Raw genomic sequence first — 17,630 nt, 5'->3', positions numbered from 1 at the left:
AGACGTGTGTAAGGTCATTCTAAAATAACAGCCTGATGTAAAGGACAAAGTACAGTATGTGTGAAAAGGAGTGGCCGCAATTGTTCTTTAAGGATGGCTGTATGAATAAAACATGCTCTTGCTTTAATACTAATTAAGATAAATCCCTAACAATAACTGACCGTTGTTATTATTTGTCATCTCTCAAAGCCTGTACCAGGCAGATAATACAAAAAGTGAATAGTTTGCACTTCCTGAATGAAATACCAGTTCTTGCAAGGCAGCAAAAGTATAGTGTTAAAGGTTTTAGGCTTTGGTTCTGCATAGATAAAATGCCACATCAGAGCCGCTTTGCCGCCATGACATTCAGTGCGCATCTTGTTTTTTATCAGCTATGCATGAAAATCAATGCAGGAAGCAGTAGCTAAGATGGTTAAAGAGCTGTAAAATAGCTGGCAAAGACCAAATCTTGCATGTAAATAAAAGCAGTTTCTTAAAAAGTTGGTGTGGTACAGGTTTGAGATGCTTAAAATTACACAACCACAATAATAAAGGCAAAGGCACTTCCTATACTGCATATATCATAAAATCATTAAAAAAAAAAAAATAGAAATATAATATAAGTAAATAAAAATATAATATATGTGTTTTTTTTATCATTACTATGAATAATATTAATATAGGTGATTTTATTTTAATACTAATACAGGTTAATTTTACTAATACAGTTATTATAATACTAAAATATTAAATGAATACTTAATAAAAAAATATATATATATATATATATATATATTTGTGTACAAATACATGTGCATATATATACACACACATTTTGTTATATATATATATATACACACACACATATATATATTAATTAATTAATAATTAAGTATTCATTTAATACTTTAGTATTATAATTTAATATTTATCATGAACGATAAAAATCTCTCCACGATGGAAGAAATATCTTAGTTGTAACGGGGTCAACGAGATGTGAGGCGTGCGGATCCAATTGCAAAGCTTTATTAGTCAGAGACATGGTCATAACCTGCAGGGTCACACAAATGGCAAACAGGTATATAGAGGACAAGGCAGAAGAGTACTCAAGTGAACGGGTGTGGTCTCCGATCGTGAACAATATCCAGGGGGCTAGACGAGAGGGGTAATCCAGGTACAATGGCAGAAATCAGAATACGAGGAAACAGGCAAGACTAAGACAACTAAGTAGACAAGACTAAACAAACACAGAAAGGCTTGGTAAAGCAGCTATCGCTAGGAGATGGATATATGCAGAACTAAACACAGAGCTAAACAAACACAGAGCTAAGCATAAACACAGATCTAAACACAAACACAGAATGGCTCGGTAAAGCAGCTATCGCTAGGAGAGGGATATATGCAGAACTAAACACAGAGCTAAACATAAACACAGAATGGCTTGGTAAGGCAGCTAACACTTGGAGAGTGCTACACACAGAACAATACTCGGCAAACTGTGAACGGAAGTCCATGGTTTATATAGGGTGTGTGATTGCGTGATAGCTGTGTGATCAGAGCATTCAGCTGTGTAAGTGCAATCAGTGCAATCAGCTGTGTATGTGTCATCAGTGCAATGGATGATAGGAAATGCAGTCCAGTGTGATGTATGGTCTGAGAGTCAATGTGGTGAGCGAGTGACCTCTGGTGGTGAGTGAATGGAAGTTCATAGACCGGATTCGTGACGTTAGTGTCGTGCTACAGCGCACATTCGATCAATTACAGTTCTGGCACCTCTGACTCTACATACTGTACAACACGACATACAGCAGTAGAGTTACTCTGACAGGACACTGCACTTATTCGCGATCGCAAAAGTACATTATTTATTTTGCATACAAGCCTTCCCGGTTAAATGTTTCATTCGCGCTGGTCTGAAGTCCACTTTTTCTGAGCGCATACAACAGAAACTTGCACACTAAAACCCGTCAAACAGCGCCTGATTACTGAACTAAGTTATCTTTTGCGCTAATACTGTCAAAACACACAAAATTTACATATAGACTCAGTTGGTTATGTATAAAATGAAAGTAAACAGTTGAGAGAAAAATGGATACGTACCTGGCTGTATATTAGATGCGTGCAGGTCTTAAAGGGACAGAACTAAACATGCTGTCGACTGTCATTAAAGGGATAGTTCACCCTAAAATTTAACTTCTGTCATTATTTACTCACTCACATGTTGTCCCAAACCTGTATTAATTTCTTTCTTGTGCTGAACACAAAAGAAGATGTTTTGAAGAATGTGGGTAACCAAACAGCTGCTGGTCCACATTGAATTTGATAGTAGGATAAAATCATATGGAAGTCACTGTGGATCAGCAACTGTTTGGTTTTCCACGTTCTTCAAAATAGCATTTATGTTCAGCAGAAGAAAGTTTCACTCAGAAAGAAACTCACTCAGGTTAAAACAACTTTTGAGTAAATGATGGTATAAAAATAAAACACTATGACAGAATTGACAGACAGATGACAGAATTTTTATTTTAGGGTGAACTATTCCTTTAATGTTAATAAAACAACAAAACGCAAAGAGAAAAATCACTGGCTACTCTTGACTGAAAAACTTTAATACAGTTGCTTTAGGAATCAGTCTATATAGTTTATTTATTTTTATATTTGTTCATTCAATTTCTTGAATGCTCCTGCTAAATACACCTATTGTACCTGAAAATAAAGCACTGTTTGTTTAAGTTGTAAATTATGTGTATTTGTAGTGTGTATCTTTGTTCTTATTTTTAATAAAAAAGATAAAACAGTGACAAAGATTTTTATCTTCTCCCACTTTTGCCTAAATACCTGCCATTCTTTTCTTTTTCTTTTTTTGTTACCTTGAAAGGTTTTGTCTTTATAATAGGGAAATTAGTTTAGCTGTAATGCTCAGACAATTTGCAAAATAGTACAACCAACATGACAAAGAATCGTGATAAAATCGTGAATCGTGATATTTCTAAAAAGAATTGTGATATGATATTTTTTTCCATATCGCCCACCCCTAATATGTACACAAATACACACACACACACACACATATATACATATACATACTTCTTATGAACTAAATCAGCAGCTGCTGAATAAATGTCAGTAAAGTAAAATTGTATTGAAGATGATGAAAAATGAATATCAGTACAGACTTGAGAGCACAAACTTGTTGGAAGGACATCTCTGATTTAATACCTGTAAAAGCATGATGTGACCCAGTGACTTTGAATAGCTAAACCATTTAGCTGTCATTGTGCATAAACTAAACTGAGCATTTTAAAGCACAGGAGATATCACAGAATATGAACTGTATAACAGCAGAGATGGATAAAGACTGCTCCTGGAGTCTCAAAAGGATAGCATATTCATAACACATATGTGACCCTGGACCACAAAACCAGTCTTAAGTGTAATTTTTTTCCGAAATTGAGATTTATACATCATTTGAAAGCTGAATAAATAAGCTTTCCATTGATGTATGGTTTGTTAGGATATGACAGACATATTGGCAGAGATACACCTATTTGAAAATCTGGAATCTGAGGTTGCAAAAACATCAAAATATTGAGAAAATCGCCTTTAAAGCTGTCCAAATGAATTCTTAGCAATGCATATTACTAATTAAAAACGACGTTTTCATATATTTACAGTAGTAAATTTACAAAATATCTTCATGGAATATGATCTTTACGTAATATACTAATGATTTTTGGCATAAAATTAAAATCTATAATTTTGACCCATACAGTGTATTTTTGGCTATTGCTACAAATATACACCAGTGACTTAAGACTGGTTTTGTGGTCCAGAGTCACATATAATATAAGAATTTTAATGTGCAGTCAAAAGTGTTGTGATTTTCTTCTGGAATATAAATATAAATAAGTGTCCTGAGATATCACACCTGTCAAAAAAGAGACAGCAGGAAGCTGTTGTTTAGCCAATCAGTCTCTGCATGTCAGTCATTTTAAGCATTTGGTTTTGCTGACCGGTTCAGAGGATGCATTTTTAAGGGAATATGGTCTAATTCAGTGGCTAAGTCAGTGGAAGATAGCGAAACAGCTTAGATCGACTTGCACGTAGGATTGAAGGTTGCGTCTCAAGAGGCGTGTGGTAGAGAAAGAGCGTGGCATTTTAGAGCGTCCAACAGAAGTCAGTGTTGAATATGAAAATCAATATTTGTATAAACTAGAAGTTTCACGACCCCCTCAGAAGCACCTGCCTCCGGTTTTTCTCAGCTTGTTTCTCTGTCATTATTATGACATTATTATGTCAGAATCTAATGAACAAACCCTTTGGCTAAAGTGCAAGTAAATGGCTTCCTTTTAGGAAACACATGAATAAACAGGATTTCAGCGTTATCGTTTGAGAGCATGTATCTAATATACAGCGGATGTGTGCATCCTATCATTCCTAGAGAGGGTTTAGGAAGCAGGGCTAATCCTCTGTCATCTTGAAAGTGGGGTAAATAGGCATTTATTCAAAGGCTTTTCTTGGAAGCTCCGATATCAGCTGCAGCCCACATTTAGCCCCAGACCGTATCCAGGGCATTGTGAAATGAACCAAAAACCCTGGAGAGCAGAGGTGTTTGTGCGATAGCTCGCACACAAACTGAATAATGGACGAGATCGTGGAAAATATATCTGTGCTACACACTAACAGCCTGCACAAAACATTAAGCCGCAAGTTTAACAAAGCGGCATTAGCTCTTTGGTGTCTCTAGCTGTTTGAAAGTGTGTTTCTCATGGGCTCTGATTCCTATTTGGACTGACATGCTGTAGCTCTGCGGTTGGGGGTTGTTCATCCAGCTTGGAGGCTTTTGTTGCCGTGCCATCCTCATCTCTCATCTCTGCTAGGAATGGCCAATCTCACCGAGAGCTTCCACTGATAGGTGTGATGAATTTGGCAGGTGTAAGGACAGTGGGATGCTCCCAAAGGTCAAAGACTTTAGACTGTCTGTAGCAGTGATGTGTGGGAGACTTCTGAAATGAAGAGGCAAAGTCCCTCTCTGAGTTTGGGCTTTATTTCAGTCCAATTTAAATTCATGTTCTAGCTCCAATTTATGTTTACACAGTTTTATGGAACATAATTTAACTTACACTATAAAAAAGTAATAATGTTTATAGCCTATAATAATTTACATGCACACTATATTTATACATGCACTTAAAATACTAGTTAAATACTATAATCATAATTAAATAATTCGTTACATTCATATAGCGCTTTTTCTGGGTACTCAAAGCACTTTACATGGAAGGAGGAATCTCTTCAACCACCACAAATGTGTAGCATCCACCTGGATGATGCGACGGCAGAAATATTGTGCCAGAATGCCCACCACATACCTCTAGCTAACACTAGTGACTAGTTTAAAGTACTAGTTCAAATACATTTTAAAGTAAAGTTTTATTTGTTAACATTAGTAAACTACTATCTGTTAATAAGTACTTCTACAAGTACTTCTACAGCAAAAAAAAAAAAAATCTCAAAATTTACTAATGCATTTTAAGATCGAATTTTTTATTTTTTTAACTGTGAAATATTATTTCTGCCATGGGATATATAAAGGTAACGGCGAGTTTGTATCGTACAATTCTGACTTTTCTTTTTTAAGTGTTTAATCTTTTCCTCTCAATTCCGAGTTCTTACAATCTTGCAATTCATTTTTTTGTTTTGAAAAATCGGAACTGTGAGTCAGATATGAACTTGCAATTGCAAGAAAAAATTAAGAATTGTGATATAAAAAGTTTGATATAAAAAATCCAATTTTTTTTTTTTATTCTCGTGGCTAAAACAAGCTTCCATAGTTAACATTAGTTAATGCACTGTTGAGCAAAGTGAACACGAACAATTTTAACTAAGATTAACAAAAGGGTAATAAATGTTATATATTGCTCATTGTTAATGTTAGTTAATGCATGAACTAATTACACCTTGTTACCAAAAAGTATTACCAAATACTATTTATTCAAATCACATTTGTGCATTTTTAATGGGTTTTTTTAATAAATTGTTCTATTTATTTTCAATATTGTTATTTAATATATAGCCAGTTTGTTAATTTGTCATGTATTTGATTGAATTCATGTAGGTCCAAAAATAATAATTCCTTAAAAGTCTATGTAAACACATCTTTTGCGAGAATTGTTGTACGTTTATTATTGGGATAAATGTATCACATAATTTGGCAATGGAATTGCATTTCTTTTGTCCAAATATTCCTTTTTCCTCAAAAGAATCTTTATGGATCCACATTCGTTAAATTCTGTACAATTGTTTTTTGTTTAGTTTTTTTTACTAAATGTATATTCGGGTCAGGGGGCATGATTTACTGTGTCAGTTCACTGCATCTTTAGCCCATATATAATTATTAATGAACACGACACAGCACATTTCCCATGCATGTGTATTTTTGAGGTAATGAATGCAGTTTATGTGTTTTGGGGACTTGATGTTTCTGTCCATCTGAGGCGTTCTTCTGGGACCGCCTGTAGTCTGTAAATGAGCTTATGACGCTAATGTTCTGGTCCATTACCCTCTGAAATGGAAGCATACAGTAGCTCACTGCTCGCTGGAGTCCTCAGTTAATACAGTGCTGTATCTGACTATGCAAATAGTGAGAGGGAATAATCTATATTAGCTCACTGGCTAGGTGGCATTTTCAAACAGTCTTAATGAGCAGGTGGGTCAGTGCATCGTATTTGCGGCTCTGAAATTTAAATGTCACTGCTTTTTGATAGAGTTAGCTAATTTCAGGGGAAAACAAATTGCGTTTTATGAACCTAGTGTGTTTCCTTGATAAGTTATAATAAAATTAAAGCATGCACAAGCCTCTATAAAAATTAAAAAAAAATGCATAAGCCAATAACATATGATGAAGACCACCATGTAGCACATATGGCTCTACATTTATGAATCTATGATGATGTCTCATTTCACTGCTAAAATGTAAATAAAAAACTTATGAAAAAGTAACTGTAGTCTGATTACAAGCATTTTAAAATGTAATATCATCTAATTACAAGTACTTAATGTTTGGAATTAAGGTTAAATGAAAATACAAAGAAAGAGAAATGTGACAATTTTATGAAATTTAAAATACATTTTTAATATATAATATTTTTCATGATCAAGAATAAATAAGCAATTTTTCACAAATTTCTTTGCCCTCAGCCAATGAAATGACTGTAGGGATTGAGCGATATATAAAACACTGCTTGTGTTTCTGTCTCTCCTCATTTATTCTGAAGCGAGGGTGTGTGGAAGATAAATACCTCACATACTTGCCATGGCACATTAGTGGAGCTGCTTTCATTCATGATTGTTATTTTACCACACACGAGTGATGGAAACAGGCCGACGGTGTTTGCAGCAATACAGCACGTCATTTAAAGTCATTGCAAAAGGGAGAACCCCTCTTCCTGATGTTTTAATCAGCAGCCAGTCAACCTGTGGGACGGAATCGGACAGGAAATGTTCCTAATTGCGACAAGAAAGCGAAGCAGATGAAGAGATTTCTGCTGCTCTTCTCTGTGGGGTTGGTGGGGGAAGAGATCGCGAAGGGAGAACCGAGGCCCAGATCTCTTTCGTCTTTTAGCTGATGTATTTTTAATGCTTCCCTCGTGCTGGTGGATGGGTGGAAAAAAAAGTTCTCATCAACTTTTTAGGGACGCTTTGAAGAGGCTGTGGGATTCGGTGCCAGTCGTGGGAGCCTGAGGCTTTCAAGCCTGCCAAAATTAATTTCATTTACATACACGTTTCTCTACCTTCATATCAGAGTCTTTCCCCCCCAGAGACTGACGTTCTGCTGGGTGGATATGGGACGCTGTGAGAAAAAAACCCTATGATCTTTGATACTGTAACCCCAGTACGTACAGTTGGAGCACTAAAGCATGTAATAGTGCTGATTATCAGATTACATGGAAAGCGTTCAGAACGACTGTCAATGTGTATTTCTTCACTGCAGCTGACAATCAAATAATCCTCTCTATATTAGGCACAAAACAGTGCTTTATGATGCTTTGCATCATTTGACACATATGGCAGCACATGGTGCATTACATTCTGTTTCACGATGGTATTTGTAATTGCCATTCTAGAGCGTATAAGCACATTTATTTAAAGAGGCCTAATGATATCATGTGGTGGAGAACTTCAGCTCATTTACTGAGCCAGCAGATGTCTGTGCTGTTCTCTTGTTCAGCTCTGAAGGTCACTCATGAGGGCTAAGGAGACACAATCATATATCATGACACTTTTTTCAATACTTCAGATCCTTGTATTGGCATTTTTGTGTTTATTCATTTTATTTCCTACAATTCAATTAATGAAGACGTCAAAGCTGCCTGCCTGATAAGCAGTACTGGACTTAAGCAAACAGTGCCAGACAAACTGAAACCACAGATTGACTCTGTCTTCGCAGTTTTGTTTAAAGTGATCAAATCATAATATTATTATGCATTGTAATATACTGAACCTGCAACACGTGCTACATGAGCCGAGTATTGTCATTTTTTTTTTTTTTTTTTTCTATATCAACATGTAAAGTGCAAATTTATTTATTCTAAAAATATATAAAAATATACTCTAAAGTGACTTACATTTTTTCGTGTCTGCTGCCTTAAATGTCACATTTCCGGATGATCGTTAGTGAAGGTGTTCTTGTGTTGGTATCAACCAATCAGCATTGTGAGCAAGTCTTTGTCCTGCGGCTCCAGAGTCATTTGCAAAATTATCAGTTGCAAAGCACTCGGTAATCTGCATACTGAGAACATCTGCTGGTTAAAGCTGTGTAAATGAAACAAGAACAGCAAAAAGTGTTCAGTGATGTTCTACAAAATAGTAACAAGTGTTTTCCTTAAAGTTTGATTGCATTGCAAAAAATTGCATTTTGTAATATAAGTGAATATTATTAAATATTAATTACCTGTATAATATTGTGTATTTCATTAATTAGTAACAGGGTTGTTACTGTTAACTAAAAACAATTAAAAAAGTGTTTTCGTTAATTAAATAAAGCTGAAATAAAATACAATATTTTTAGATGAAACGTTTAAATTCAAAATATTCAATGAAAAATAGAAATGTTGATTTGGCAACTAGCCAAAATAAAATAAGTTGAAGTTGAAGTACTGAAATGACTAAATCGCAAATAAAAATAAAGCTAAAAGCATTATTAAAAATAAAAATAAAAATAATAATAATTATAATAATAACAATAACAAAACCACATAAATAAATTATATTAAAAATTCATAGTAAAAATATAAAAATTTAACCTCATTCAAAATATTAATAAATACTACAAGAGTGTATAGTAAAATAAACTGAAAAACTGATGTGCAACATTTGATGTATCAACAAAACATTTGATAAAAACACTTTCACAGACAAATTTTTATCAAGTTTATAGAAAAATTCTACAAACTTTATGATAGAATGGACTAATTAGGAATCAAAATCCAAAGTTAAATATTAAAACCTGACCGTAACCTGGTCCCAAACATGACCAGGTGGTTAAAAAGCTGCTGAAGCCCACCTGCAGTGAAGATAAATGAAACTCTCTTCATACTTTGTTGGACCTACATGGTCTTTTGAAGAGCGAATGCTCTTTGAATACCTTAGTTGTGATTAAAGCGATGCATGAACTTTTGCATCCACAAAGGAAGGGCGGCCCATTTTTCCTCCGTGCCTTTCTCCCATCATCCATCACTGCCTTTTCCCCCTGTAGAGCACCATGCTTCATCAAGAAAACAAGTGTGTTAGTCCTCTGTCTGACAGTTGCATGGGGTGAGAGGAAAGGAGCGAGAGAGAGAGAGCTGTAGGGGAGGAATATGAAGCTGCTGGTGGTTCACCACATGGGCTGTGAAAGAAACAGGACAACATCAGCATGTCTGTCATGATAGAATGACCTCCACAAAGTCACATCCAGCTGTCAGGAGAGCAGGAGGCAGATGGGAGGAGGAGGTATGATGAAGAGGAGGACTTTCATGAGCGAAGTGCTTTAGAGAAGAACGCCACATCCCACAGATGGGAATCAGCACGAATCAAAATCACGCATCCCTGTGTGGTACGTTTACACTTACGCACGCAAATGTGGACGCAGTCTGGAAAGAGACATCTTGTGGGCTGTTTTGTGAGGGTTTTCTATTTGTGGCTATGTGGTCATGAGATTGTGAGGTGATTTACTAACTAGATAAAAAAATAGGAGTGCTTGCAGGGCAGCAAAAGAAATGTTTTCTACTGACTGTGTGAGGATCAACATACAGTATTTGCTTAAAGGAATAGTTCACCCAAAAATGAAAAATTGCTGAAAATATACTCAGCCTCAGGCCATCCAAGATGGCCAGCTTTTCGCTTCTCAAGATGCTAATTGGTGGACTGGAGTCGTGTTGATTACTTGATTATTGTGATGATTTTATCAGCTGTTAAGACTCTCATTCTGACGGCACCCATTCACTGCAGAGGATCCATTTGTAAGTAAGTGAGATTTACAGTAAATGCTAAATTTCTCCAAATCTTTTCCAATGACAAAACAAACTCATCTACATCTTGGATGGCCTCTATCTATCTGTCTGTCTGTCTTTTCAGGTTAAAAATGACATAATGCTGCATCCTGTTTGCTACCTAATAAATTTTACTAATCCACCCTATACCTGATACTGAATAGCACACCATCCTGCTCAGACACTTCTAGCATTGTGGTGACAAGGTTTTGCTCTTTATAACTGGTGTGTCTCAATCAGATCCCTAGTTCACAATCTTGTTGCAGGAAACTGAGTCATCAATGTCTCACTGTTTAGTAGATGAAATAACTGTCTAGTGCTGTGTCCGTGTTCATGATATAGGCTATTGATTCACTACATAGGAAACTAAGAAGTGGAACGCAGCAGTGCTGTAGATTCTTCGACTCTCATATAGTTAACAAACTGGTTAAGGCTCATCTCAAGAAAAGGAATATTGCAACTATGTGAAAGTAATGTGAAAATAATGTGACAGTTTAATATGTATATAGTTAGAAGTCTTCCTTATTAATATCTCAAATCACATTATTATAATAGTGTAATAGCTTACAGTCGTATCCCACAACTTAAGCAAACTCAGTCACAAAGATGTGTAGAATTAATTCGTTTTGTGGTCATGTCCTTGAAAGAAAGGCAAAGATAAGTGCACTTTGAAGACTTTCCCTAAGAGAAAAACATCTGCCTGAACACTTTAAAGTGTTCTGTGTCGTTCTACGGAAATAAAAACTCGAGCATATTAAATTAGACTATCATCGAGGTGCTGTGAGAGATCACTGATGTGTCACCAAACAATTATAATCACAGAAAATTGAATTGTGTGAAACAGGTTTTGTGTCTGAATGCACACGGAGGGCCTTGTTTTCGGTGCTCAGATAGAAAGAAGTCTTTAATGAGACTGCAGAGTGAATCAGAAATTAACTTTATTATGCCACAGGATCATTTTCATAGGAGTAGAAAGAAATAGACTTGTAAAGGGACCAGTCATATTATGTTCTTTTTGTGATGTTTAGGGACAGGTGAATCCGAAATCAGAGACTAAAATGAAATTTTTATCTCATTCAGTTGCTACTAAGTGCCTCAAACAACACTCTTGAGGGGGGAATTCAATAAGAATGAATTGTGCTTGCTGATAATGTTGTTTATTTGCACACATTGTCAGCATTGTTTTAGCACCAGATAAACTAAAGGAATTATGCAAATCAGGTAATGGTGCTTACAAAATTGGTTCTGAATGCAGTTTGCATGGGATTTTACCTAGCTTGCAGGCTGATTCCTAGTGCTGCTGTAGGTTGTGGAGGATGCATGGTTGTCTGGATCAGTTTTATTTTAATATATAATATATTATACACAGACACACACACACACACACACACAATATTAATATTTTAAACTAGCTTTTTATATTAATATTTTGCATTAGGTTTTTTATTTTCAGTTTCCTTTTAAATTTTAGCTTAATATTTTATTATTTTGTTATGTGCTTTTGTCTTTTCTATTATTTTTTTTTTGTTCTTTATAAATATTAATATTTGTGTTTTTTATATTTCCATTTTAGTTTTTATTTATTTCCAGTAGTAACTTTAGTGCTTCTACTTAAACTTATTTCAGACAATTTTTTTTTAGTTTTTTTAGCTAAGTTTGCATTTAATATTTATATTTTATTTTATTTTAGCTTTATTTCAGTTAACAAAAATGTTTTTAATAGTTTAACTTTTAGTTAACAATAATAACTGTATTCAGGAGTCTGCATATATGTCCGGTTATTATGCTCTTCTCCATTTGATGAAATTCGACTGCTGTTTTTATTCGAAATTACACAAAAATCAATTTGCAACAAAATTTCAGTGATGCACAAACTATTGGTACCATATCAATTAATTAAATGTAAAAATATAGGAAATTAACATGCTCAAAATTAATTCATATCAAATACTGACAAATGTTACATATTTAATTGTGCATGCTTTTCTCTAGTTTTATATTTAGATTATATTCACTGTCTTCTAACACTCAAAGTTAACCTTTAAAAACACTGTAAAAGGTAAATATTAAAATCAATGTCCATTTTTCATACTGCACATTATAATGCTGTAATAAAAATGATTGGGTAACACTTTTTTTTTCTCATTCATTTGACAAAATACTGTAGAATATAATATCATCCAAAAATAGTTAGCATTTACCAGTATGAGGCAGAATTTTGCTATCGGTGCATCCTTAAAAATTTGTACTTAATTGTAGCATAGTGAAATGCTATACCAGCACATCTAACATATAGGGTTTTATGTTGAAATACTGTTATAACTATTTTGTGCACCTGAATATCTTCAAAACTTTCCACAGGTAAGACACTGTTGATCAGCTCCATACAAGCAATCAAACAATGACAGTCTGTATAAATTCAACAGTATACTGTAGAGAAGGTCCAGTATGTTCTCAGCTGCCATGATAAGGACAATCTGATATCTGATTGTGTACTCCGTGTTCCTTCAGAGCCAGATTATTTTGGCCTTCATCGGAGATTCTTGGGCGCTCTGAGTCATTGGTGTGACACATGCTGTCAAGGTTGATGTGTACCCATCAGACCTTGCACACTAACTGCACCTGAACTCCTCAGCTCTGTATGCAGGCTCTTCAAGAATCAAGATTAAACCACAGTTGAATTTCACAAGTGCAACACTGAATTATTGATTTTGCACATCAGAATCACCCTTACTCACAGATGGCGAAAGAGCGATGTTGAAGTCTTACGACGCTTTGCTTTTCAATTATACATCGAGGATTTGGTTTGATGGGTGGTTTCTTTGAATATCTTATTCATTTTTGAGGAATCCTGAGCCTAGTTTTCTTCTGTGATTAATGCTAAATGCCAATTCTTCATCTGACTCATGGGCTTTGAAAGGAAACATCAATGTACAGGAACAATGGGATGTGAAATATCTTTTCAACCATCAATCAAAATCTGTTGTTCTCTTTAATAAAAGAGTGGGAGTAAAATCATCCCATGTTTCCATACTGTTGGTCACATTCTCAGTGTATGTGTGACCTTGAGAAAAGCAGGTCACTTTACACATTGCATAGCTCTTTGCAAACAGTAACCTGTGCCAAGGACTGACAAACATTCACACCTTTTCTAAGAGCACAGTAAAAATAACTTTCTACCTCAGTGGAAAGAATACGAAACTGCAAACTTCAGCTTTGTTCCCAAACATAGTGAGCTGCATAGACAACATTTTAAGGTGTCATAGTCATGTTCCCACTGCAATGGTTTTCCTAAAAGTTATGCAGCATATATTAGAAACAACCTAAGCTAAATTCTAATACAGCATCACATGTATCATTCATGGATAAAGCAATCCCAGAAATATTATATAATAATATTAAAACGATGTTTAATGATTTTAAATATTGAGTATTAGTTTTTGTCAAACACTATGCCCAGATCGGATTCAGAATGATGATCAAATCACAGATGGAATACAGTAGGTCACTTCTATCAATACCCACAAAGCTTACACAAGGTGCGTTTCCATTACAGATTTGTGCAAAACTTACACAATATTTTATAAATGACAGCTATGATAAATGAAACTATTGCAAAATGACAGCGTTTCCATTAAATGATGTTATGTGACTAAAATTTTTTCCTCTCGCGATAAGTCATGATGATTAATGTTGGTAGGTTTACGTATATCACAACCACTGCACTAGTCATTATTTTTAATTGAAGGAGACGCAGGCATCTATCTTTAAAGAAGCAGCGTGTCGGAGCCTTAATGCGCAGCAGGCGTGTGCAGTATAAATAAGGGGTTATCCAAGAAGTGACGAAAAAGCGACACCATCGTAAATCGATGGTCAACCATGGCAAGGAAAGCCCCTTATACTTGATAGTGGCCACATACACTGTTAGACATTTCAAAGGGTTTTTACAATAACTTACTGGCAACACTGTTGCCAGTAAGTTACTGTAATTAAGATTTACAGTAGAAAACTGTTTTTGATTTATCAGTATACTACTGTACTTCATTCATTTTAATATAGATTTCATTAGATTTTATAATTTGTATATAGAATTCATTTTATTTTTACTCTACATAGGTACTACTGGCATTCAATTAAAACAGACACAATAATTACAAAATATCAAATTCTTTATTTAAAACATTGCATGGATAACACTTAAAAATACAGACTTCCAATGCTGGAACAGTGCATCTTCACCATTTCTCATGTCTTAGGACGTTTTGCAGTGCATTATGTTGTGTCCTCTGGATTCATCCTTACAAAGAATCTTTAGGCAACAGAAACATAATGGGGAAAAAAAGACAAGCAGCCAAAGAATACATAGCCATCTGCAAAACCCAGGTGCTGCTTCAAAACGTGGCCACCATCTTTGCTCACCATCCACTTTGACAGAAATGTCTTCTCTGAAAAACAAGAAGTAGAAATAGCACACTTTTTTAAAAGGCAAACCTCATACAGAATACACAAATCTCTCAAAACCATAGTTGTTCTCTTGCCATGAATTATCAGTCTCAGGGTGGCTGGCCTGCTCATGTCTTTCTTGATGCTTCATTGCAGTTGCCTTTAAAACACAAATACAAATAAAAGCAGTAAATCTTAAATTCCATTAAAAACTATAACAAACTAATTCTAAAACTAGAAAGGCAGCTAGCCATAAAACTAGTTTAACCTAGCTAACATATGCTTTTATTTTCTCAGGCTACTGGCCAACATTAACTACTAACACCTGAACTAAATTTCACATTAGTTAACCTAATGTTAATATAAGATAAACGTTGCTCGTTAAAAACAATTTTAATTCGGTAACTTAATTCAATAAGCTGACAAAAGTCGTTTGAAACGACAGCGCAGTTTACCATGTTCTGTAACCGCCATGTTGACGAGTAAATGTTACTATGGGTTAAACTGGTGTGCAAAAATCTGACACAAACACACAGACAAACATACATATATTTTTACCTTGCTTGCTGGTCTTATTCTCTCGTAAGGTGCATCGACACACAGCGTAGATGTCCTCCGGAGCTCTTCCACTCTGGCGGGTTCATCCCCGGGAAAAACCCGCAGCGCTGCCCGACAACAATATAGAACCCATTATATATACTATCTACAGTGGATGCGGACAGTAAAGTGATGCCCCGGTATATTTCTGACATGCAGATGCACTCCAAGCGCTCGCGCAGTTTCTGACACGAAGTACAAGCAGATTTTGCAATCATTAGAAGCGATGTAACACATCCTGTAGTCAGTCCCAAGCTGCTGCGGTGTTGTAGACACGGTGCAGGGCAAATTGTGTCAATCCAAATGTAAGAAATGAGGAAAATAAAACGACCTCAGTATGATGGCGCCAAAGAGACCATTACAGTAGTATACAGCAATTTTAAAAAATACAGTAAGTCTCTGTATGTGGGGTCTGACGTCACAGAAAATTCCCATGATGCAAAGGGTATTACAGTTATTTACTGTAAAGGAAATTTGCAGTATTACACTGGGTGATATACAGTAAATAACTGTGGAAATTACAGAAATGTCTAACAGTGTATATGAGGTGTTTCTTGGGGGTTATAGTATGATCATTTGACTTTTATGTACACCGGGTGATCTGTAAATGTGCCAAAACTGCTTCGATTGCAGTTTTGTGAAATAGTCCTTTTTCGAATACCCTGAAAAACCACCTCATGCGAGCGCAAAAACGTTAAAAAATGTTTGCAAAATTTACGTGTTTCCATTGGGCGTATTTTCAATTCGCAATTTCAATTTGTGCAAATTGAAGGGTAATGGAAACGCAGCTACAGTCAAATACCACTTCCTCAGTCTACATTTCATTCAGTAATGTTAGCCAGTTTGAATTTATGTGCTGTTTAATCATATGAAATCGCTTGTTTCTGCTTCTTCACATGTTCTGATCGAGAGAATCAGTACACTTTCAGAAGTTGTGTAACAGCGCCTCAACAGTGAAAGCAGTGGGAGCGCTGTCTCAAAAATTACGGAAAATTATTAAGAGAATCAATAACTAAGCAATGTGTTAACATTAAACTATAACAAATATGAGGTTGCAGGATGGTTAGAAAATGCTTTCCATAGAAAATAAGGAATTTTGGGGAGAGACAAAAAAAAAAAAAAACTCAACCAAATTTAGCTGGTCGGTCAACTGGTCTTATAGACTGACCAACTAACCAGTAGCCAAAACCGCTCAAAAACAACCAATCACACTTGCCTGACTATGTAAGACCAGCAGCAGTGAGAGCACAGTCTGTTTCCATTGCCATATTTATGTAATTTGTCACATGCTGTTGCAATGCAAGGTCTTATGTTACATCTTTGAGAAAAATAATGTGTCCTTGTACTGCAGAAAAATGACAATAAACCAACATTGACTTGACTTGAAAATAAGTCAAATCATTCTAAACTCAAAATAAATGCGATAAAAAGGAGCTCTGTGAGTCTCACCGTTCTTTATGTGTGTGTGTGTTTGATCAGATGAAGTCTGCCGGAGCTGGTGATGAAGGACTCTTCACGGAGAGCTACTGTAACATCTGCAACGCTCAGCTGATCTCCGAGTCCCAGCGCGTGGCACACTATGAGGTTAGCGCACACACACACACACACACACACACACCTACACAGAGAGAGAGAGAGCAGTGACACACATTACGTTAAAAGCAGGCCTCATCAATTGATCATCAGGGATGTAATAATCATTTGTAACCTAAATGCTTCTCTCATGTATCTTTCAGTTGCTTCTTTTAAAGTTGTAATGCAGTGCACCTTTCCTCAGACCCACAACCCCTTCATAAGTAACCCAATGATTGACCATTAAATAATCATCCTCCTGCATTATTTACATCTCTCACGCACAGTTCCTGAGACCACAGAGTACGCAATCACTAGATTAATGAGCACGCTAATGAGGACAAACTCCTTTGCACAAAATCAGTGTAGCTGAGGGAACGTGTCTGTTCAACAGGATCGTTTGGCCAGATTGGTTTACGAAGAGAAGCCAGTGAGCTATATTCAGTGTTACGGTAACACTTTAGCTCTTCTGTCATTGATCCCTGCAATCCCTCATCTTGAATAAAT

The 17,630-nt window shown here is 35.6% G+C and overlaps 1 protein-coding gene and 1 long non-coding RNA gene across 7 annotated transcripts in view; one reads left to right on the top strand and one right to left on the bottom strand.

The window, feature by feature from the left end:
- zgc:171482 (zinc finger protein) overlaps positions 1 to 17,630 on the top strand; it is a 107,668-nt gene that overhangs the window by 10,376 nt on the left and 79,662 nt on the right. For all 6 annotated transcript variants that reach the window (XR_009274004.1, XR_009274002.1, XR_009274003.1 and 3 more), the window contains exon 2: positions 17,031 to 17,135. Coding sequence is in view for 3 of the 6 variants with exons in the window: in XM_058796404.1 (XP_058652387.1) it covers positions 17,031 to 17,135 (105 nt within the window). In the remaining 3 variants the exon portion in view is untranslated. The remainder of the gene's footprint in view (positions 1 to 17,030; positions 17,136 to 17,630) is intronic.
- Positions 7,179 to 17,125, bottom strand: LOC131552553 (uncharacterized). Its single transcript, XR_009274006.1, has 3 exons — positions 17,001 to 17,125; positions 8,607 to 8,793; positions 7,179 to 8,231 (listed from the first exon to the last, which is right to left on the bottom strand). It is a non-coding gene; the product is annotated as an uncharacterized LOC131552553 (long non-coding RNA).

This window comes from Onychostoma macrolepis, chromosome 13 (genome assembly GCF_012432095.1).
Source record: "Onychostoma macrolepis isolate SWU-2019 chromosome 13, ASM1243209v1, whole genome shotgun sequence".
Lineage (NCBI taxonomy): Eukaryota > Metazoa > Chordata > Actinopteri > Cypriniformes > Cyprinidae > Onychostoma > Onychostoma macrolepis.
The sequence above is the reverse complement of the archived record's forward strand: the minus strand, read 5'-3'. Positions and strand labels throughout refer to the sequence as shown.